We start from the raw sequence: 23,880 nt of genomic DNA, 5'->3' as shown, positions 1-23,880 counted from the left end.
TTGGAGTCCGTTGCCTTCCCCCCATTGTCGGAAGACTTCTTCTACGTGTTCCCTGCTAACGATGTTGACTCCATTCCTCCAGTTTGTTGTCGTTGATGGATTGAACCACGAGGCCCTTCAGACACAGCGTGCTTTAGCCTAATCTTATGAGTAGGAAGACTGGCCCGAGGTAATGGAATGAATGCCTTTCAAGAGATGCCCCAAATGTCACTCTAAATACCACTGGGAAGATCTCCAAGCTGTCTGCAATCGTTGCCTCTCCCCAGAGCCAACAAGAGCTGCTGTGACTTGCTCTGGGTTCCACAGCAAGAAGTTTCTACACCTGCAAGAAGACCGATAGTGGGCCCAATTCAGAATGGCGCAGTCCTCTTCTCGAACGCTGGAGATTTTCAGCAAAGCCAATTCCCCTTGGTGCCAAAGAAGAGGATGAAGCATTTGGTGAATCGCGCAAACTTCTGGCACACCAGCCTAGTCCTGTGTTCATTGATGCATGACTTTTCGGAGTCAGGCGAGGATGAGATCTTGGAGGTAGACGCGCCTGAGGATGTTCCATCCACCTCAGTCTATTCCGGTCTACGCTTGAAGACCATGTCTTGTGTGAGTACAGTTGATGCTCCAACCCCTCCAAAACCTCTGGAACTGCACACATCAAAGCCTAGCACCGCCCCTTTCTGGGATGGGGGTTTTGAGTTAAGCCATGTGCCGGACCCAATGCTGTCCTCTGTTATACACCACTGCCTCCAAGCTTGGTCAACACCAAACCAAGACTTTGAGGCGAAAAAAGTCCCTCCCACGGGTCTCGACCAGCCCTGAGCCAAAGGCGTCTCCGGTCGGTGCCAAACCTTTTCAGTTGGCGCCATTATTTTTTAAATATATTTTTATCAGTTTCACTTCATACAAAGTCACATACAGTACTTGAGCAATATTCAGCAGGATATACAGTGCTTTGAACCATAGTGAGGATGAATCGGGTACAGTCATGGTATCGCCGGAGGCCGCCCCTCTTTACACTGCAATTCCATTTCCACAATTGGGGAGACGCATATTTCACCTCTATATACATTCCATTTACCCCTTTTTCTATCCCACTTCTTTGGACATCCTCTTGCTTTAAATACCTCCTTCTCGGCTATCATACATGTGTTAACCCACATTCAATGAGACGGCTTATCCGCCACTTCCCATTTTCGGGCGATCTCTTGTTTGACTAAGGTGTAGCCTAGTGTGGTCATTTGCTGTTCCACCTCCGTGAGGTCAGTCTGCCCCCATATATTGAGAAGGCCCAGTCGTGGTGTGAGGGGAAGTCCCTTCCCCAGTGCATCTTGGATATGTCTTGTTGCCCACTCCCATATGGGTTGTCCCACCGGGCAGTCCCAGACTGTATGATAAAATGTTGCAGCCTGATGGCACCCATGCAGAAAGAACTCATCAGGTCTCGAGCCTATCTTAGCCAATGTCACCCCGGTGAGATATGATCTATGTAGGATCTTAAGTTGAATGAGTCGGAAATGGAGCGTGATGGCTGCCTCCCTGGGGGACATCAGTGCCATCTGCCAGTCCTCGTCAATGGGCCCGAGGTCCATCTGCCATTTCTCACTCAGTTTGTAAAACATGTCTGGCAGGTTGTTGCACAGTTTTTATAAGTGAGTTACGTGGCTTTATTGAGCAATGGCCCATCTAGTAGCCGATCCTCTAAGGTGGATGACTCTGGTATGTCGCTCAGGTCGAGAAGTACTGTGGTAAGGGCATGGCGAACCTGTAGGTACCTAAAGACCTCCCCCGGGGCCATATCGTATTGCTTTTGGAAGTCTTCGAATTTAAGGATTGTGCCCTTTCTCACCAAATCCCCGATTGCGGAGATTCCGATAGTGTCCCATTTATCGAACCCGGGTTGATGACATAATAGTCCAAGTCGATGGGTAAACCACAGCGGTGTGGCTTTGGTCAGTATATTTGACCAACCCAAGCGGAAGTTTGCTTGGTGCTAGATTGCAATTGTGTGGGCAGTAGGGCCGAAGTATTGACCTTTCCGGGCCTTTGAATACAGCGCCCCCATATACCCCACTCTCCCCATTTGATATCTGTCTAGCAGGTAGGCTGGATCCACAGGGGAGCAATAGATCCAGTGGTTTATCACCATTAGCTGCGATGCCCAATAGTAAAGTTTAATGTCAGGGAGGGCTATGCCCCCGTTATACCACCCCTTCGTTAACTTGTTCATTGCTATACGCGGGGATCCACCGTCCCACAATAAGGTTTTGACCTCACTTTCCACTCCCGCGAAGTAGGTATCCTGGACCCTATTGGGACAGTTCTGCAAAATATAAAGGAAACGGGGGAGGGCCAACATTGTAAATAGAGCCGCTCGGCCTACCAGTGATAGGGGTAGGGATCGCCAGTGTTTCACAACTTTGCGCAGCCTATCTAGGGGAGCCGCGAGGTTTAGTTCATAGAAGAGCTTAGGGTCCGCAGTTATGAATATTCCATTGTACCAAAAGCCTTCAAGGGTCACCTCCACCCTACATCCAGTGGGCAGCCGGGGAGTTAGGCCCCGGAGCACAAATAGCACCAACTTACTCCAATTAATCGAAAACCCAGAGTATTTCCCAAAGTTAGTGAATAGGTTTAGGACGCAATGTAGGGATTTATATGGGGAGGCAAGATACAGCAGAATATCGTCCGCATATAGCGATATACGTTCCTCATGCCCCTCCACCCATTTCAACCCCTGTAGCATTACATCTTGTCTCACCCGGGAGCTAAGTGGTTCTAACATTAGTGAGAAAATTAGGGGGGATAGGGGACAGCCCTGCCGCGTGCCCCGTTGCAGTGAGAAGATTCGAGATGTGTGGTTATTTACTAGCACCTGGCCCCGCAGGCCCGTATAAAGCAACCGCACCCATCCTAGGAATTTCGGGCCGAGGCCCAGACGTTTCAGGAGCTCAAATGGATATGGCCATTCGATAGAATCGAATGGCAATGAGGCGCCAAGGGAGAGTATCACTGCGTCTTCCTCTTTACATTCCCAGCGTGCAAGCACGTTGTGAAGATGCCAGATATTTAGCGCCGTATTCCTTCCTGGCATGAAGCCGGATTGGTCTGGATGGACCAGCGACAGAATGACCGATACCAAGCGTAGTGCAAGCAATTTAGCAAGGATTTTCGCAGTTGGCTCCATTATTAAAGCCAAAGCCATCACGTGCTCTGAAGAATCCGCTGTCGGTGCCAAAACCATTGTCCTCTTAGAAACCCTCTGCTGTGATGCCGAGGGACTCCCAATCCTTTTGAAAGCAGGAGATGGACGAATGTTAGAGGAGGATCATCATCCAACCACTCGCAGGAAATATCTAGCTCATCAGCGCCACCGCTACTTCATGGTAAGTGGTCAACGCTACCAGTTCAAGGTACTATCCTTTGGTGTCACTCCGGACCCTACGGTCTTGGCTAAGTGTTCAGCAGTGGTAGCCAATTGCCTCGCAAGAGAAGGAACTTGCATCTTCCCGCACCTAGACGATTGGTTGATCAAGAGCTCAAGCAGAAAAGAGGGCTTAACCCACACCCAAACTGCAATCTCTCTGCTGCACAGCCTGGAGTTCATGGTAAAGCCACCAAGTCACATTTGGAACCACTTCAGATTCAACACGTTCTAGGACCGGGACTCAACTTTGTAGTAGGAAAAGCCATCCCCATCCGCCAAAGGGTGCAAGGATTTCAGCAGTTTCTCCCTCTCTTTTAGCCACTCTGTCCACTCCCAGGTCTCACCATAATATGCCTACTGGGTATGATGGCATCATGCATTACCAGAGTGCCTCATACCGGACTCATTATGTGCATGCTTCAGCAAAGCTTCTCAAGCCAGTGGTCAAAAGCGGAGGGCCAGTTGGAGGATCTATTGCTTGTAAGAGCCAGCACCCATCGCTCTCTGCTTTGGTGGAACAGCAGCAATCTGTTGCATGGTAGGCCCTTTACAGACCCTGTTATGCAAGTGAACATCACCATGGATGCATCTCTAATCTGCTGAGGAGCACACCTCAACGACATGACATTCCAGGGTCTGTGTGCCATCTCATTGAGGAGGTCTCCACATCAACCACTTGGAACTGTTAACTATTCATTTAGCTCTCAAAGCTTGCCTTCAGCCAATTCAAGGGAATGTAGTCCTTGTGGGGATAGACAAAATGGCCTTCATGTTCTGCCTACAGAAGCAAGGAGGCACTCACTCCCCTCAGCGATCTGCCCTTGTGCCTAGAATCGAACATTCAGCCATCCATCACCATGCTCATCTCCTAATAGAGTATCTTTCGGGAGTGCTTACAACTTTTCAGACCTGCTCAGCAGGACGCAGCAACAAGTTCATGAGTGGGAACTCCACCCTCTAATCCCTTACTTCCAAAGATGGGGCACCCAAAACGTAGAACTTTGTCACTCACAAAATTGCAAAATGCTCAAACTTCACCACCAGGATTCCATACCCCCAGTCCATGGGAAATGCTCTGTGGATGAATTGGTCAAGGATATATGCTTGCACTGTTCCTCCTCACCCACAGATTCCATACGGGCCAAGAAGCTCAAGCAACCACCCCTCACTCTTATCCTATTGGCTACAACGTGGGCCAAGCAACCATGGTTCTCGACCCTTCTGTCTAATGCCCTAACAGACCGGACCTTATAACACAAAACCATGGCAAAGTCAGACTCCTGGACCACAGACAGCGCAAACTGGCGATTTTGCACCTGAGGTCTTAGAGTTAAGTTACCTTGACCTACCAAACTACCCCCGAAGAGTGTATGGACATACTCATGGACGCCCGTAGCCTCACTATGTGCACCTGCTATGCTGCTAAGTGGAAGCTTTTTGTCCACTATGGTACTCCTAAGCACATAAACCCTGCAAGACATTATTTGCTACTTTGGACACATACAGAGGTCGGGGTTAACATGCATGTCAAGTCTAGATACATTTGGCTGCTATTGCTACATATATGTAAAAGAGAGCGCACACTTCCCTTTTCCAAATTGCTGTTATTAAAGCTTTTATGAAGGGCCTTAAACGGGTCAATCCACTAGGTGTACCCCCAGCTCCAGTCTGGAATCTTGATATTGTCCTCACAAGACGTATTTGGGGGGGGGGCATCTGAGCCACTGTATTCATGCTTTTTTCAGGTTCTCTCTTGGTAGGTTGCTTATCTAGAAGCCAGAATGCCCCAAGACATGTTAGTGAACTACAGGCCTCTCGCATTACTGGAATCTTTGTTCCAGGTACAACAAGACAGTGATTTTTAAAACCAAGCCAAAATCATTGCCTAAGGTGGTCTCCACATTCCACCTTAACCAGACTATTGAGTTCTAACTCTTCTTTCCACACTCTGACTCTGTAGCTGAAAGGGCACTTCACACATTTGATCTAAAGCCATTTATAGAACCAAATCCTTTCACAAAATACAATTGTTTGTGGCCTTTTCAGAACCCCACAAGGGTCATGCAGTTCCAAATCAGGGAATTTAGCGCATCCGACCTATTGCGCAAAAGCTAAAATATTCCTACCTTCCAACCCCATTCCTGACTCAGCACGCAAACAGTTTGCTTCTATGGTTTTTCTTGGGAATATACCCACGTCAAATATTGGTAAATCTGCCAGAGCGTCCCCCCCCCACGCACTTTCACAAAATACAATTGTGTGGATATTCATGCTAGCCAGCAAGCTAAAGTTGGTCAGACTCCGTTTCAGACCTCTGCACCATCCACTGGCTATCCACCGCTTAGGGAAGTACTGCTTTATAGTCTATGCAGAGCGTATGTCTGTACAGCCACACATGTTACAAAGGCATTATGTGACTTGCCCTATAAACATCTGTTGCTTATAGTGCTGTAGATTCACAGGGGTCCACCCTCATCCCTGGAAGCTTGTGCTTGTTACAGATTTCTTTCACTTACTCTATTCTTTTCTGCTCACTACTCAATTTCTACTCTCACCCCATGGGCGAAAAACAATCTAAAATGGAGTCAGTGCCCATGTACACCCAAGACCAGAGGAGGAGTCACTGAGACCTTGTGACTGGAAAGACTTTTTCGGAGATAAACAAATTGTAATCGACCGAGCCCAACATTAAATGGCATGAGTATGCAGAGCATGTGAATCTACAGCACTACCATCAACAAACAGATAATTGCAGGGTACATAACATAATCCTTTCCATGCAGGTTGCTTGGTTCCTGTGTGTAACGGACAATCCGCACGTCCATTGTTCGCTAGGTCCCCCAAACCATAACTGTCTGATGGGCTAGGGAAAACTCATCCCTTTCTCTGCAAGAACCTTTTCTTTCTAGTTTATCTAACACTTACCAAACACCCCCACCTCTCCTGTGTCACTCTATGTTCAGAGCCCGATTCCATAAATCATTGATTCCTGAAGGCCACAATAATGGTAGCTCAGTCATCACCATTTGGCATGCATGTCTTACTAGAGTGAAGCCTGTAGACATGTTTTAGGTCTCGCATAGATATATTGCATGCTTTGTCTCTTCAAGACCTGTTGTTTACTGTTAGTAGGCTTGGAGGCCGCACATTACTTACCGTTGGTGGGCTTCAAGACACTCTCAATTGCTTGCTCCCTGCTGGTCAGCTCTGCAGTAGGCACTTCCATCTTCTTGCATGTGACCATCCCCTTGGGTAAGGCCCTAGTACTTGTGTGCTCGCGCTTTTTTGTGTTATTTTTTTCCTTTTGTTGAGCCGCTCTACAGCGTGCATCTTTCGTATTCAGCAATGTTGTTTGCTCCATCCTGTTGTCTGTTTACTTGTTCCCACTTCTTCCCATTGCCATGCCTTCACCCAGCACAATAGATAAGCCGGGAGGCCAGGTATTTTTGTCCGGTCCTTTGACTTCTGTTTTTGTTGCAGCTTTTTTATAGCCCAAGCTCGACCCGAAGGTGTTGGGGTGCTTTACATAAGGACACATTCATTTTGTGTAGGCAAGAAAATATTATGTGATTTGCTAAGGGTCACAGGATGTTGGGCCGGTGACGAGACTCAAACACGGTTCCCCAGCTCCAAAGTCTGTACCTTTGCCTGCTATGCCATACCCTCTGCCCTGGCTTGCTTGCTGATATCATATTGCAGATTTTGCTTCAGTGTTTAAAGTCCCCGAAGGCAAAGTTTTTCCAGTGGAAACAGTGAATTTATTTATTTTTGCAATACAAAGCTCTACCTTCCGAGATGTCAAGCAGGGAAGGACATATTTCTCCTTAAAACTATTGGCATTTGACATCTGCCTGAAAGTTTTATGGAGAAATAAGTCAACAAATAAATGCATGATATGTTCATTTTAGTTGTATTATCCTAAGGTGTTTCTATGGAACCAGATGAAAAATATAACACATGCAAGCTCTTGTGGCACAAAACTCACAAATACCTACGTTAGAGCTTTGATATTCACCAAACGGGCTCTGCTGCCTGGGAGAAGACAAATGTGTTTGATAACTTCATTTTGTGTAGGCACAGGAAGATTAAGTGATTTGCCCAGAGTCACAGGATGTTAAGCCGGTACCGAGACTAACCATGTTCCCCAGCTCCAAAGTTTGCAGTGTTGACTGTTACCCCACATCCTTTCCCCTTGCTTGCAGATATCAGGCGGTTGATAAATATGTTTACATTGCTGAAGGTAATTATTTTGGCACTGGGAAACTGCATTTGAAGCCATCCCCTCCTGCCCTGTCCCTCCTTATTCTTCTCTCCACCCGCCTCTTTGTCCCCGTCCACTCCACATAATTACACTCCATGCCACACAAGGCCACTGCACTTAATTCAGCCCCACTCCATGTCACATAATTACATTCCACATAATTCAATTCCACATAATCTAACATGCCACAGAAATAAGTGTCACGCAGTTACACAACACACACAACTCACACCACATAATTCCACTAGAGACAACACATTTCAACATCTCAATTCCACACCACAATTCAAGTCGGCTCAATTCCACTCCACATCATTCCACTCCATGCCACATATTGCAATTCAACAAATTCTACTCCACATATCTGCATTCCACTCCACATAATTTCACTCCAATCCACATAATTTACTCTCCACGCAACACACTTCAACTCCAGATAATTCCCCTACACATAATTTCACTCCACGCTACATAATTGTACTCCACAGCACAATACTAGACTCCACATATATCCACTCCGCTCCAAAACACATTGCACTCAACTTTGCACCATGCCACATAATTTCACTCCACACCATGCCACACAATTCCACACCACATAATTACACTCCACATAATCTCACTCCACATAATCTCACTCCACATCACATAATTTGACTCCACATAAATCTATTCCACGCCACATAGCAACTCTCCACACAACACACTATTCCGCTCAACATAATTCCACTCAACACCACACAATTCCATGCTACAGAATTCACTCCACACAATTCCACACTACATAATTCCACGCCAGACCACATAATTCTACTCCACAACACATAATTCCATTCCACACCACATAGATCCAATCCACATCACATAGATACAATCCACATCACAATTCCACATAATGCCTCATATTTTAAGGCCATGCCACATAATTCCAGGACACTCCATGACCCACACAATTACTCTCCATGACACAATCCCAGTCCACGTAATTCCACCACACTCAATACCACATAATTCTCCATAGTTCCACTGCACACCATGCCACACAATTTCACCCCACATAATTCCACACCATACAATACCAAACCATTCCACTCCAATCCACATAATTCTGCTTCACACCACATAATTGCAGGCCACACAATATAATTCAACATCATGCCACACAATGCCACTCCACGTAAATTCACACTGTTAAACCCAATTACACTCCAAACCATGCCACATATTTACAGTACACATTTCAGCTCCACACCACATACATCCACTACATAGCACATTCCACTCCCCTCCATACCACATAATTCAACTCCACAAATTTCTACTCTGCACCATGCCATATAATTCAAACTCTCATAGGTCCACTTCACACCACATAGTTACAATCCACAAAATTCTGCTCCTCTCCATGCCACATAATTCCACTCAACATAATTCCAGTCAGCCTCACACAGTTCCACACCACACAGTTCAACTTCACACTTTACAATTTCACTCCACAAAATTCCACTTGGTGCAGCAAAAATCTGTGCTACTCAATTCCATGCCACACCACATAATTCACTACACACAACATAATTCCACCTACAGTACATATTGCAACCCCGCAACACACAATTCTAGTCCATGACACTCCACACCACAATGTCACTCTACATAATTCCACTCCGTGACACACAATTGCAGTCCACAGAATGTCACTCCACAGTATTCCACTCAACACAACAATTCTGTGCAACACAATTCCATTCTAGACCTCTTAATTCCACCCCACGCCACATAACCACATAATTTCACTCCACACCAAACAATTCCATATCACAGGAACAACAGGAAAGCCAGAGGTAATAGTCTCGAAGGTGAGAACTATTGGCTTTACCAGTGCTTGTTATCAGCTTACCACCATCATGGTTAGTGTGGTCAGGCATTCCGGAAAAGAACTCCTTCACCTCAGAATTCTGTTAATCACTGGAAATCCTAACGCAGTAAAATGCTTTTAGTGCTTTATATTTTCCAACACTCCCCACTACAGTGCTGAGGGTCATAGGCCGCACTGAAATTCAGCCACAGCAATCCTCCTGTTCCTTGAGCTCTTCTCTGCGTGTCTCACACTGCCCTCCGCCACCTTGTGACTTCCTTTCATAAGGTTCTCCGCCTTCACTTTACAGGGTGTGACCCTGATGCTACATACAGACACTTTCTCCACCTTGTCTAGTTTCTTCATATTCAAGTCTGGTACTCTCCCAACCTCTGTCTGTCTCCATTGTGTCACCTTGTATCCGCCTTCTCGGGCGCACCATCCCAGTTCTTTTTCTCTTAAATTGCCGTTATAAGAAAGAACTTCGAAGTCCGTAAAGTGCCTGTTGAATGATTGTTCACCATAGTCCAATGTGGGATGAACCCCCGCCGCCACAGTGTAGCTAGATGCCAATAGTCTCTGTTAACTGCAGTACCTCCCCACTCTGACTACAATGCCCGCAGTTACCCCAATCTTTCAGACTTCCTCCGGTTTGCCAGCACCCTCCGTCCACACTGGTCTGTCTAGATTCCATTAAATCAAACAAGGCTTAGCACTAGGGAGGGATATGACTTTTATTGTTGCTTTAGGACCTGCACAGCTCATGGAAATTGTTATTTCTCCTCGGCTACTGGTAGTCTATCCAGATAAATGTAGTCCTAATCCCCTCAAATGTTGAAAACAAACTAAATAACAGCCCACCGTTATCCAACACCTTCACAGAAAGAAGTAAAGAATACTCAAGAAAAAATGAAGGCGAAAAGTGAGTGGGCACCTCACGTACGCAACACCAGGGAGGCTACCAGCCGGTTCTCACCAGTATGCCCACGTTTTCTCATCATCGGTTACCCACTCACAAGAGTCAAGAAATTAGAGTCCAGTGAACAAAAAGAGGGAACAGATCAAGAAAGGGAAATATTTACTGTTCCCAACAAAGAAAAAGAAACCCGTGTATTGCGAAGAACCTGATGTCCCAAGCAATATTAAAATTGAGTTAAAGACTCACTTGCAATAACCCTCTTTATTCAAACCGGTGAGTCTTACTCAAATTAAAAGCACTCGATGTTGCTAACCTTTGTAAAGAAGGCCAACATGTTTCATTGCCACTCAACTTTGTTCTGGCAAATTCATCAGGGCAAGGGTTTCAATCAAGCACCTCACTGGACGTAAGTTTTTATGTTGCGGGAGGGCATGTAGAGGCGGAGGGCATTCGTACCTGCCTCCACTATGCCGCACGGGGTTGTATTGAATACTCTTTCCCTGGTTTTTATGGCTGCACTATTGCTAGCTCGTTAATCACCGCAACTGCTATCTGGAAGGGCCGCATCTCCTCCCCGCGGGGAGGAGATACGGCCCTTCCAGATAGCGGGGAGGGGATACAGCCCTTCCAGATAGCGGTTGCGGTGATTAACGAGCTAGCAATAGTGCAGCCATAAAAACCGGGGAAAGAGTATTCAATACAACCCCGTGCGGCATAGTGGAGGCAGGTACGAATGCCCTCCGCCTCTACATGCCCTCCCGCAACATAAAAACTTACGTCCAGTGAGGTGCTTGATTGAAACCCTTGCCCTGATGAATTTGCCAGAACAAAGTTGAGTGGCAATGAAACATGTTGGCCTTCTTTACAAAGGTTAGCAACATCGAGTGCTTTTAGTTTGAGTAAGACTCACCGGTTTGAATAAAGAGGGTTATTGCAAGTGAGTCTTTAACTCAATTTTAATATTGCTTGGGACATCAGGTTCTTCGCAATACACGGGTTTCTTTTTCTTTTTCTTTGTTGGGAACAGTAAATATTTCCCTTTCTTGATCTGTTCCCTCTTTTTCTTCACTGGACTCTAATTTCTTGACTCTTGGGAGTGGGTAACAGATGATGAGAAAACGTGGGCATACTGGCGAGAACCGGCTGGTAGCCTCCCTGGTGTTGCGTACGTGAGGTGCCCACTCACTTTTCACCTTCATTTTTTCTTGAGTATTCTTTACTTCTTTCTGTGAAGGTGTTGGATAACGGTGGGCTGTTAATCTGAAAGAAACACGTTAGTTAGATTCCTCACCTTAGAATATCCCCAGGCGTCAGACTGGATCCGGAAGATTTTTCGTCAGCAATACCCCTTGCGCGTCGCTAGGCGTCGTCTGCGGCTCCGCGTCCGTCGTCGGCGTCGTGCGCCGGGATGACGTCGTCGGAGTACTTGGACGCCGCCCTCGCGCGCTGACGTCAGTTCTTCTTTTTTCCGCGCCAGTAAGCGCAGATCCGGGAGAGCTACCCCTTTTAGTCTTTTTTGACTAAATCTTTTTTGATCATTTTTGATCCTTGTCTGTCGACATCTGGTGCCGGTAGGATGCCTGGGTTCAAGGCTTGCGAGGATTGTCATCGACTGATGTCGGTGACCGATCACCACCGCCGGTGCCTCTACTGCTTAGGCCCCGACCACGACGCGGAGTCGTGCAACGACTGTCAGGCCCTGACTTCGAAGGCTAGGCGGGAGCGGTCCCGCAAGCTTCTCGAGCTTCGCCACTCGGCTCCGCGTCGTGCGCGATCCCGGTCCAGGAGGAGGTCCAAGGATCGCTCGCGGAGCCCTAGCCGACGCCACCATCGATCGTCGGGCTCCAAGTCGTCGGGTAAGTCCAAACACTCTAAGAAGTCCAAGCGGCGACATCGCTCTTCGGACTCCCCTCGCCGGTCGCGCGACTCGGCCGAGGGTCCAAGTGGTTCCACCCCCGCGGCTCCGGCGGAGCCGCAGGTGCCGCGTCCGCCCCCATACCTTCCGGTCCCTGGGGCTGACACGGCGCCGGCGGAGATCAGTGCCTTCCTCTCGGCCATGAGGAGCCTGGCCCCGCCGTCGACGCCCGCTGGCGCGCCTTCGGGCCCCGCGGACTCGACTGGGCGACCTCGCGTGCCGGCGGCTCCGGCCCCGGCGCCGTCGACAACTCCGGTCTCGACGCCGCAGGTCCCCGCGGGGCCCTTGCCTGGGCCCCAGTCGACGCCGGTTGACCTAGTCACTCCTCCACCGGCGCCGACGCCTGAACCACCGACGGCGTCACCGGCGCCGCCGACGCCTGTGACGCCGACGCCCCAGTTTAGCCCTCATCCGGACCCGACGCCGGCACGGCGTCCGCCGACGCCGCATCCGACGCCGCTTGAGTCCTACCATCTCTACAGTCCGGTTCCGATCATTCCTCCTGTTTATCAGGAATCGGAAGAAGGGGGCGACTGGGAGGGGTTCGAGGACCCTCTGGCTGTTCAGTCACAGCTTTCTCAGGACTGGGCAGATGAACTGGGGGAGGCCAGTGGGCTGGACACCTCGCCAGACGCTGGATTCACTTCTCCTCCGACCGTGGCTTCGGAGGAGGGTGCAGCATTTTCTGTGGTGCTGCGCAAGGCGGCTGAGGCCCTTGGGCTCGAGTTGCCTGCCGTGGCTGTGAGGACCAACATCCTCACTGAGGTGCTTCAAACCTCAGCAAGCTCCACTGAGCCTCTGCTGCCGTTCAACGAGGCCCTCACTGACGTTCTGCAGGGCACCTGGTCCAAGCCCTCCACAGTTCCTCCTGTGGATAGGAACGTTGCCAGGCGCCACCGCCCTGCTCCGGGCGACCCCAGTTTCCTGTCCCAACACCCCACCCCCGAGAGTCTGGTTATCCAGGCCTCTACTTCCCAATCCTCCTTCCCGACCGCTCCGCCGGACCGGGATTCCAAGAGACTCGAGCAGTTTGGCAAGAAACTGTTCTCGTCCCTTAGTTTGGGCCTGCGGTCCTTAAATACCGCCTGTCTCTTGGACCGTTATTCCCATTCCCTGTGGGATACGGTGGAGGACGTGCTGCCCCTGTGTCCGGAGGAGGTCCGGACGCGTCTTACCCAGGCTTTGGCCGATGGGAGGGATGCAGCACGGAACGCCATAAGATGTGGGCTTGACACCACGGACTCGCTAGGTCGGGCGATTTCCACCACGGTGGCGCTCCGCCGCCACGCCTGGATGCGGTCCACGTCATTTTCCGGGGATGTCCAGAACACCCTCATGGACATGCCCTTTGATGGCACTCGCCTGTTTGGTGAGAAGGCGGACAGTGCGCTGAACCGCTTTAAGGACTCCCGGGCTACGGCCAAGTCCTTGGGCCTCTCGGCTCCGCGGGCGCACACCTCCGCTTTTCGCCCCTTTCGTGGCCAAGGAAGGGGCGCCTCCTCACGTCCGCAAAGCCACCAGCCGCAGAACCAACCTGCGCGCGGTCGCGGACGTGGCTTCCGCCGTGGCGGAAATGGAGGCCGACGTGGTCAGCCCACTTCCACCCCGGCAGCATCCGCCTCAAAGCCCTCCTAGTCCGAGCTTTCAGGCCCATACCACGCCAGTGGGCGGCAGAGTTCGCCATCACCTGCTCCACTGGCGGTCCATAACATCGGACAGGTGGGTGCTGCAGATCGTCCGAAGGGGCTACTCCCTCCCCTTCGAGACGACCCCTCCAGCCATGCCACCGCAGCACCACCGTATCTCGGGGGATCATTTGGATCTTCTCCGCGAGGAAGTTTCGGCTCTCTTGGCCAAGGGGGCCGTCGAGCGCGTTCCGAGTCCAGAAGTAGGTCGTGGTTGTTATTCCCACTACTTTCTGGTTCCCAAGAAGGGCAAGGGGGGCCTGCGCCCTATCTTGGACCTCCGGAACGTCAATGCCTTCCTCCGAAAGGAAAGGTTCAAGATGCTAACGTTGGCTCAGGTTTTAGCTGCCCTAGACCCTGGAGACTGGATGGTAGCGTTGGACTTGCAGGACGCATATTTCCATATCCCCGTCCTGCCGGCCCACCGGCGTTACCTGCGGTTCACGGTGGGCCAAGAGCACTTTCAGTTTACCGTGCTCCCCTTCGGCCTCACCAGTGCCCCTCGGGTGTTCACGAAAGTGATGGCGGTGGTCGCAGCTCATCTGCGCAGATCAGGGGTTCCAGTCTTCCCCTATCTCGACGACTGGTTGTTGAAGGCGGGCTCGCCCCGGGCAGTCGTCTCCCACCTCCAGACTACGGCGGATCTCCTGCATTTGCTGGGGTTTTCCATCAACGTGCCGAAGTCACACCTGAGCCCCTCTCAGAAGCTCCTCTTCATCGGAGCGGTTCTCGATTCGGCGCAGTTCCGGGTCCATCCACCGGAACAGCGGGTCCGGGATATACAGGCCCTGCTTCCCATCTTTCGGCCTCTATCCCGGGTTTCGGTCAGGCTAGTGTTGCGGCTTCTGGGACTGATGGCCTCCTGCATCCTACTAGTGCATCACGCCAGGCGGCGCATGCGGGCTCTGCAGTGGGACCTGAAGTTTCAGTGGGCCCAGCATCACGGCAACCTGTCCGACCATGTCTTGATCTCGGAGGGTACTGCACAGCAGTTGCAGTGGTGGCTGACGGACCGCGAGTGGGTCAAGGGCAAGAGCCTCTCCCTTCCCCAACCGGAGCATGTCGTAGTGACGGATGCGTCCCTCCTGGGATGGGGTGGCCATATGGGAGAGGCGGAGATCAGAGGCCTCTGGTCTCCGGCGGAGTCTCGTCTCCACATCAACCTGTTTGAGTTGAGAGCGATCCGGCTTGCACTGAAAGCCTTCCTTCCCTCTGTCAGGGGAAGTGTCGTGCAGGTGTTCACGGACAACACCACCGCCATGTGGTACTGCAACAAACAGGGCGGGGTGGGGTCGTGGACCCTTTGTCAGGAGGCTCTGTGCCTCTGGACATGGCTGGAACACCAGGGCGTCACCCTGGTGGTTCAACATCTGGCGGGCTCTCTGAACGCCAGAGCAGACGAACTCAGCCGCCGGTGCATGATGGATCACGAATGGCGTCTGAACTCCGAAGTGGCGCAAGGCCTCTTTCAGCAGTGGGGAGAGCCTTGGTTAGATCTATTCGCCACCGAAGAGAACGCGCAATGTCAGCAGTTCTGCGCGTTGGAATTTCCAAGGCGGCACTCGCTCGGCGACGCTTTTCGTCACGAGTGGAGTTGCGGTCTGTTGTACGCCTTTCCGCCTATACCACTTCTGCCCAGAGTGCTGAAGAAGATCAGGCGCGACCGGGCCCAAGTCATCTTGGTGGCTCCGGATTGGGCACGAAGATACTGGTATCCCGAGCTACTCAGTCTGTTGACCGATCCCCCGATACGTCTGCCCCTTCGGGAGGATCTTCTGTCGCAGCAGCAGGGGACGGTCCTCCACCCGAACCTGTCCAGCCTCCACCTCCATGCGTGGAGATTGAGCGGCGGCAGTTGATGCCATTTGACTTGCCTCCTGAAGTCTGTGATATCATTCTGGCAGCCAGGCGTCCCTCCACAAAGTCGGTATACGCCTGCCGGTGGAACAAATTTGTGGCATGGTGCACAGCAAAGGCTGTGGATCCCCTTTCCGCCCCTCTTTCTGAGGTTCTCCTCTTCCTTCTTTCTCTGGCCCGGCAGGGCTCTGCCCTGGGCACTCTGAAAGGTTATCTTGCTGCCATCTCCGCCTTCTTGCGGCTTCCTGATCAGCCTTCTCTTTTCAAGTCCCCTGTGGTCACACGTTTTTTCAAAGGCATTACACACACGTTCCCTCCTGTCCCCTTTGTAATGCCTCAGTGGGACTTGAACCTGGTATTGACATTCCTGATGTGCGCTCCCTTCGAGCCTCTTCACAATTGCCCTCTTCGTCTTCTAACTCTAAAGACTGCTTTTCTGGTAGCCATCACCTCGGCTAGACGGGTGAGTGAGCTCCAGGCTTTATCTTCAAAGCCTCCTTTTCTGTCTGTTCATCCGGACAAGGTTGTCCTTCGGCCTCGTCCCTCCTTTCTTCCTTAAGTGGTGACTCCATTTCACCTTGGGCAGTCTGTCACCTTGCCCACCTTCTTTCCGCCTCCGCATCCTTCCAAAGAGGAAGAGAGGCTCCACCGTCTGGACCCAAAACGTGCGCTCTCCTTTTATCTGGACCGCATAAAACAGTTCCGGGTGGACGACCAGCTTTTTGTTGGGTACGTGGGCGCTAAGAAGGGGAAAGCTGTGCACAAAAGAACCATCTCTCGGTGGGTCGTTTTGTGTATAAAAATCTGCTATTCCTTGGCTAAAAAGGACCCTCCTGTTGGGCTGCGCGCCCATTCTACTCTGGCCACGGCGGCTACTACTGCCTTGGGACGGGGAGTCCCTTTGCAGGACATCTGTCAGGCGGCGACGTGGGCTTCGCTACACACGTTTGCCAGGCATTATTGCCTTGACAGCCAAGTCCGGAGGGATGGCTTCTTTGGCCGTTCTGTCCTCCAGGACTTTCTGGTGTGATCTTGGTTCGCAGACCCACCACCGGGGATGGTATTGCTTGGGTATCTATTCTAAGGTGAGGAATCTAACTAACGTGTTTCTTTCAGATGAACAAGTTACTTACCTTCGGTAACGATGTATCTGTAAGAAACATTAGTTAGTTAGATTCCTCACCGACCCTCCCATCCTCCCCGTTCTGCGAACTGACATCTAGGGTTAAGGTTATCCTTTTCAGGCCCCTAGATTTTATTTTTGGCACCAGTGTCGGTCTTTGCATGGCTCTGCGTTCCTGGCGCGGAAGGCTATGTACAAGAACTGACGTCAGCGCGCGAGGGCGGCGTCTAAGTACTCCGACGACGTCATCCCGGCGCACAACGCCGACGACGGACGCGGAGCCGCAGACGACGCCTAGCGACGCGCAAGGGGTATTGCTGACGAAAAATCTTCCGGATCCAGTCTGACGCCTGGGGATATTCTAAGGTGAGGAATCTAACTAACTAATGTTTCTTACAGATACATCGTTACCGAAGGTAAGTAACTTGTTCTTTAGTTTGTTTTCAACATTTGAGGGGATTAGGACTACATTTATCTGGATGTAATACCAGTAGCCGAGGAGAAATAACAATTTCCATGAGCTGTGCAGGTCCTAAAGCAACAATAAAAGTCATATCCCTCCCTAGTGCTAAGCCTTGTTCGATTTAATGATTATTGAGTGGAGGGCGGCTTGGCACATACCCTCTGTAGCTCCTACATGTGACTGTCTAGATTCCAAACTGAATGGGTACCTGACCGCACCAAGGGCTCCTGGCGTTGATGAGGCACGTGCCCTGACGTTGATGAGGCACGCGCCATGACGTTGATAAGGCACGTGCCCTGACGCTTCGGAGTGCTGCAGGTTCCATTTTGTGTTCTTCGCCATAGACGGCGGGGGAGGATCCTGGCACTGCCCGCTCCACAGCCGCCAGCTGGTTCCTCTGCTCCGTTGCCTGACTGGAGGTAAACCAATCATAGTAAAGTCTAAGACTTCAAAGGCTGCCAAGCGTCCACACTATAGGCCTCATGTTCGAACAATTGAGTCTAAGGCGGAAGCATTCTAAAAGTGCTGGGTAGCGGTCCTATTTGATACTGAGAATGTGATGGTATTTTCTATTTTTGTGCATACCATATTTTTAAATGTTCTGTTTGACATACATGTGCAGTAAAACCTGTTCTTCAAAGTAGTAAATGATCCGACTGGGCATTGTGTATCATGTTGTATCTTGGTTTCTAATGCAGTGCCACCTTGTAGAATAAGCCGTGAAGTCTTTAGTGCATAAAGGTTGTACATTGGTTTTGCAATTAACAATGCATTGAACTTGTGGCTCTGTGACCGGAGTGGTGAATGACCGTCCCCACTGCCTCAGTCGCCACCGGGCAGGCCTCTGTCGCCACCGGGCAGGCCTCGGCCTTGAGGTGTACGGTCTAGTCTGAGAACTTGGTCTGAGGTTTTGGTTCTGGTTCTGATGGTTCAGAGATCTGCTTGTATAATGGTCCCTGGTGCGCTAGCTCTGTATATCCAGATGCTGAGCGGTTTCCATTGTGCCTCTGGTCTTTGTGTGCAGTTAAAATGCGCTCCTTGTCTCTCTTCCTTTTACCTGATTCCTCCAATTTCATCTCTTCTAGTGCCGGAATCGGACGCACGGGAACCATCATTGTGATTGACCTGTTGGTGGACATCATCTCCCGTAAAGGTTGGTGGGCAGAGGGTAGTGCACGTGCAGCTAAGGGCAGGGGGCGTGCAGACTAAGGGGGCTCGATGGAGGTGCGCATTGGGGAAGGGCATGAGGGTGTGCACACGGAAGGCTTATCTACATATGCACTGACGGTGGGGTGTGCATGCTCCAGACACGGGGCGTGTTCTCTGAGGTCTGGGTGCATGTGTGTGGAGGGTGTGTGTCCTCTGAGCGTGGGGTGTGCTTCCTGAGATCTGGGTGCATATATATGTATAGAGGGTGTGTCCTCTGAGCACGGGGTGTGCTCGCTGACATCTGGGTGCATATGTTCAGGTGTGTGTCCTCGGAGCATGGGGTGTTCTCACTGAGATCTAGGTGCCTATGTGCATTGTGTGTCCTCTGAGCATGGGCTGTGCTCACTGAGATCTGGGTGCATATGTACGAAGGATGTGTCCTCGGAGCATGCGGTGTGCTCACTGAGATCTGGGTACATGTAGGCTGAGGGCAGAAGGTGTGCATACTCCAGCAGTGGCCATTCCCTCTGAGATCTGGATGCTGGTGTGAGTACTCTATGTGCGGGGCGTGCTCTTTGAGATCCAGGCGCATTTGAATGCAGAGGGTGTGCACACTGAATGTAGGGGGAGCATGCATGCTCTGGGTGGACACAGTGCTCAGCTACGGAAGGGTGCATATGTAAGAACCTCTGAGGCACACAAGGCAAGTGATGGGTAGAAGGCTTCAATTAATCTCAGCCACTGGTAATGACTCTGGGCTGCGTTCTGTTGTTCTTTTGCCCGTTTTGCCACCTCAGACAGGAGCCTGCCACCTGCTGGTTAGTCTTGAGTCTGCTGCGGCAGGAAGAGTTCAGTCTGAACTGCAGCCCCCTCTGAATGAGAACCCAAGGCTGGTTTCGGACTATTTAGATCTCTTCAATAGGGTGTCACACTCCGGTATTCAAAAAGGTTGATGGGTGAAATGCTTTTTTTTTTTTACTGTCTGTCACCGCCACATAAACCCTGTTGGTGAGGGACAGTAAAATGTAAATTCAAAGAAGTATTAATGGGTGTTACAGGGGAGAACTATAGTGGGAGACTTGGAAAAGTGCAGACGTGATTGCACCCCACATGCTTCCTAGGGTCCTTTCTGGCCATCAGGAGATGTCTTTAGTTTTTGTCTGCTTTTTGCAGCTCTAGTGGCTGTCCATTACTAGAATTTTGTATACCTGATGTATGAGGTTCATCACACAAGGGTGCTGCTAACGACCAGCACTGGCAGCATTCTTAGAGCACCCCAGGTCTAAATGGAACTATCCCCACCCCTTGTACGTGTTATGTTTTGCAGCTATAAATCTGTGCAGCGCACTGTGAGTTAGCCAATCTGCCTCGAATCAACCAAAATGACTGACGAGTTCTCACTCACCTGACCTATAATTTGATTATTTGCTAGGAAAAGCTAGCAGTAACCCTACAAATCCTGAATATTTCCAGAAACTCCCCAACACTCCCCAATATGGCTATAATTGACCCATAGAACTCAAATTTCTTTAAAAATCAAGGACCTAGCAAGTAAACGCTGTAAATATGTTTGGGGCACACCTCGGCTCAGAAATGCTAGCCTGTATCTTTCTACAGGTATGCACCGACTCCCTTAGGACCCAAAAGAATAGGGCTCACAACAGCAGCCAGTGGTTGTGCTGTGGTCATCGGAGAATTGTGTGCCTGGTATGAAAACCTGGATGTACGGCAGAACAGGTTCGTGGCAAATGAGAAATGGTACCAAACTCAATTATAACAATCTACCTGATAAAAGCACACCAAAACCATATCACAAAAAGAATAGCAGCAGCGTAAAATGCTTCGTAGGAAAGAAAATCCCAGCACTGATCCTGTGCCAGTGAACTGGTATTCAAAAAGCTTGTGCAAGGGAATAAATAAACATTGAAACTGCCGTCACAGTATGCCAGAGATGCTCAAGTCCTGAAATACTCGGATGCTGCTATCATAAGGATGGCGTTAAAATCCAAGTTCTGCCTAAATACGGCATGGTGCAGCCATTATCAGGGTGTTTTCATTGAAAGTGTCTGTCTTTGGTTCTGCTGCAGTAGAAAAGCGTGCCACACAAACACTGCTGCGGACGAAGCATGCTAGCATTGTGGTCATTATGGCAGCCTGCCAGGGCGCTGCTGGCATACACCAGGACTGTGGCTCGATGTGCCTGGTCCACTGCTCAAGGTGCCATGGGGGTGCATTTCATTGAACCCGAGATGGTGCTGCTGTTTGGCCAGGGCGGGTGTTGCGTGCTTCTGAATGTGCTGCTTCTTGCCAGACTTCTGCCTCGGATACTTCCAGAGTGAGGCCTAGTGTGATGTTTAGTTCTATGTTGATGCCAGTGGTGGCCCTTAATGATGATCTGTAGTAAAGTGGAGCAGCATTGGACCACCACTGGCACCACTATGGGAGCACCGTTGGCAGCTGGTTGTGTTTACAAGGCACCACCAATCGTCTTGCCTAATTCCAAGCTGCAGCACCAGGAGCCTGGCAGGCAGAGGAGCTGCTCAATGCATTTGGTGGTGTTGCCATGGTGTCTGCTCAGTGCCAGGCACAGCCCACATTACGCAGTCTTGGTATCAGGACAAGAAGCTTCTGTATATAGTCAACAATCTACTTTGTGTACTTTTCCTCCATGATTGGCGTGTTTACCATGAGTCTACTTTACAGACACTAAGGCTTCCCCGTGGCGCCTCCTGCTTCTGGTTCCAGCCTTCTAGGCTGATGCTCAGAGATGAGGGCACTTACAAGAAGGCCCACCAGTGATTTACCGCCAGCTTATTGAAGGCTCCTGACCTCCTCACCTGACCGGAAGCTCTGGCATTGCCCGTCATGCCCTTGTTTTTTTTCCACCTTTCTTCCAGGTTTGGACTGCGACATTGACATACCCAAAACTATCCAGACTGTGCGGCGGCAGCGGTCGGGCATGGTGCAAACAGAAGCCCAATACAAATTCATCTATATGGCTGTGCAGCAGTATATTGAAACTATGCAGCAGCGGCTTGAGCAAGAGCAGGTGGGTTGCATGTCTCCCAGCTATTCTTACATTCTGGTCAAGGACTGCCCTAAAGGGCTATCTGTAGGGCCGGCTTTAGCCCTGGTGGCGCCCGGTGCGACAACGTTTGTTGGCGCCCCCTCCCCCCCGTGACCACCTCCAACAATTCCCTCACTAGAACCTTCTAAAAGTGCCCCTCAAGTCTCCATAAACACTCACCCTCACGTGCATTAGTTTTATAGCGCCACTCTTTCTAGTGTAGGTTGTCAGCACTTCACATCACACACACATTACACAGAGGCAATGCATCATATGTATGTAAATCAGTGTATAGGAAATGTTACATAAAACAGGACTACAATGTGTAGGAGTCACGTCATCCATTCTGATAGGCAGTATAGGTGAGTGCTTGGTCTAGAAAAGCACAAACTCAGAATGTAATCTGTAACACCATGATTGGGGGTTCTCTTTAATAATAACATTGACTTCTACCCAAATGAACCCTTATTGCAACATTAGGATGATGAAAGACTGGGGAAAGAATCATAATGTGCTAATCTAGATCTTGCCGTTTACATGCAGCTCTTTAATGACTGTTAACAACTCACTGTTCTATATTAGGATTTTAACTTATAAACTGCTAGTAACAAAAGGATCTCTCTGACAGATGCAGTAACCCACAGACCTATTTACATTATATGCACTTTGTGATCTGCATGTTCTTTGCAGCAGACATATTAACCCTCTGTGCTACCTTACAACGAGTCAAAACGCCCACTAGAGAACTTTGATATCTCTCCAGGAAGAAAAATAACCACCAGAGTTATCTTGACATTTTTATTGTTGCCTGAGAATTGTTGGAGACCAGGACTGAGCCAGCAGGTGCTTTTAAAACGATGATATGCTTGCAAAGACAGCCTCCTTCTGCCTAAGCTAGTGCCTGGCGTGGTGGCCCCGGTAACACCGCCCTGTCTATATGTTCTCAGGCACTGGCTTCACTCCCTGCGCTTACAGAAGCCCCTGCTCCACGCACTGTAAGTGGAAGCATCACTTTCGACTGAAGATCTTTGATTGATGAATCTTAAACTGTTTCGCATTTCCTCCTCTCTCTCGAACCACTTGAAGATCTCAGAAAAGGCTTTGAAAAATGTAGGACCCTTGTAATCTGTCTGTTTTTTGGAAGAATTCTCTTGAATAGGTTCTGATAATGTAGAGTGGATCGAAGTTATTCTGAAGTTCAGGGAGGGATATAGGGGATAAAATAACACTATAGATCAGACTCTGCTTTACTCCTTGGCTTTTTCTTGCACTCCCTCCCTTCAGCACCCCAACTGAATGCAAGCCAGGCTTCGAAGCCCCCAGTTAGGATTCTTCCCTTTTAGCCACTTGACTTCTCAGCGCTGTGGGTTTCTGACCCTCATGTGGTGTATGTTTGTTTAGTATGAATGGGTCGCCATGTAATGTTTAATACGAATTTTTATTCATGCTGGTAATAATTGTCATTAGTAATTAAAAGCCCGTTATACATATAACAACCTTGCATCTGCGACAAACTGGGCATTTTTGACTGAGGCGGGCTCCAAATCTTAAGCACATTGTTCGCCTGGGCCGACCCAGAGTCAGCCTTAGCCTGGGAGTGCTCGGACTTACTGTTCATCCCTGCCACTGAGGGCCCGTTATTACTGAGATCCTCTGCGGGTTAAGGATGAGCCGCAGGAGGGATTTAGTCTGCACCAACATAGGCCAGGGCTGATACGGTCCCCATAAAAAACAGTACCTCTACCTCCGAGATGCACAGGCTGACTCGTCATCTTTGCTGCAGACCATCCAGGCAAACCCTGTAAGTCTGAGCTGGATTTATGAAGTTGGGACAGTTTTCTGCTTGTGAAGTACACAGGTCACCCGAATCTCTGTCTGGGAGGCCCTTGTTGACCCAGCGGCTGTGGAAAGACTGTGACTTGACCGATCATCTCTGTCTGGGAGGGCCTAGGCCTACCCATTAGGCCCATTATCTCGGCCTGCCCAAGCTGACCCATATATCTGCCTGGAAGGGCCCAAGCTCTGACCCATTATAGCTGCCTGGGAGGGCCCAAGCTCTGACCCATATCGCTGCCTGGGAGGGCCCTAGCTGACCCATTATAGCTGCCTGGGAGGGCCCAAGCTCTGACCCATATCTCTGCCTGGGAGGGCCCTAGCTGACCCATTAT

The 23,880-nt window shown here is 50.1% G+C and overlaps 1 protein-coding gene across 2 annotated transcripts in view; it reads left to right on the top strand.

The window, feature by feature from the left end:
• LOC146868301 (tyrosine-protein phosphatase non-receptor type 11-like) overlaps nucleotides 1-23,880 on the top strand; it is a 248,597-nt gene that overhangs the window by 206,805 nt on the left and 17,912 nt on the right. For both annotated transcript variants that reach the window (XM_085609654.1, XM_085609656.1), the window contains exons 12-13: nucleotides 18,582-18,649; nucleotides 21,543-21,694. In XM_085609654.1, coding sequence (XP_085465780.1) covers nucleotides 18,582-18,649; nucleotides 21,543-21,694 — 220 coding nt within the window. The remainder of the gene's footprint in view (nucleotides 1-18,581; nucleotides 18,650-21,542; nucleotides 21,695-23,880) is intronic.

The sequence above is a fragment of the Triturus cristatus genome, chromosome 1_2, assembly GCF_964204655.1.
Source record: "Triturus cristatus chromosome 1_2, aTriCri1.1, whole genome shotgun sequence".
Classification (NCBI taxonomy): domain Eukaryota; kingdom Metazoa; phylum Chordata; class Amphibia; order Caudata; family Salamandridae; genus Triturus; species Triturus cristatus.
The sequence above is the reverse complement of the archived record's forward strand: the minus strand, read 5'-3'. Positions and strand labels throughout refer to the sequence as shown.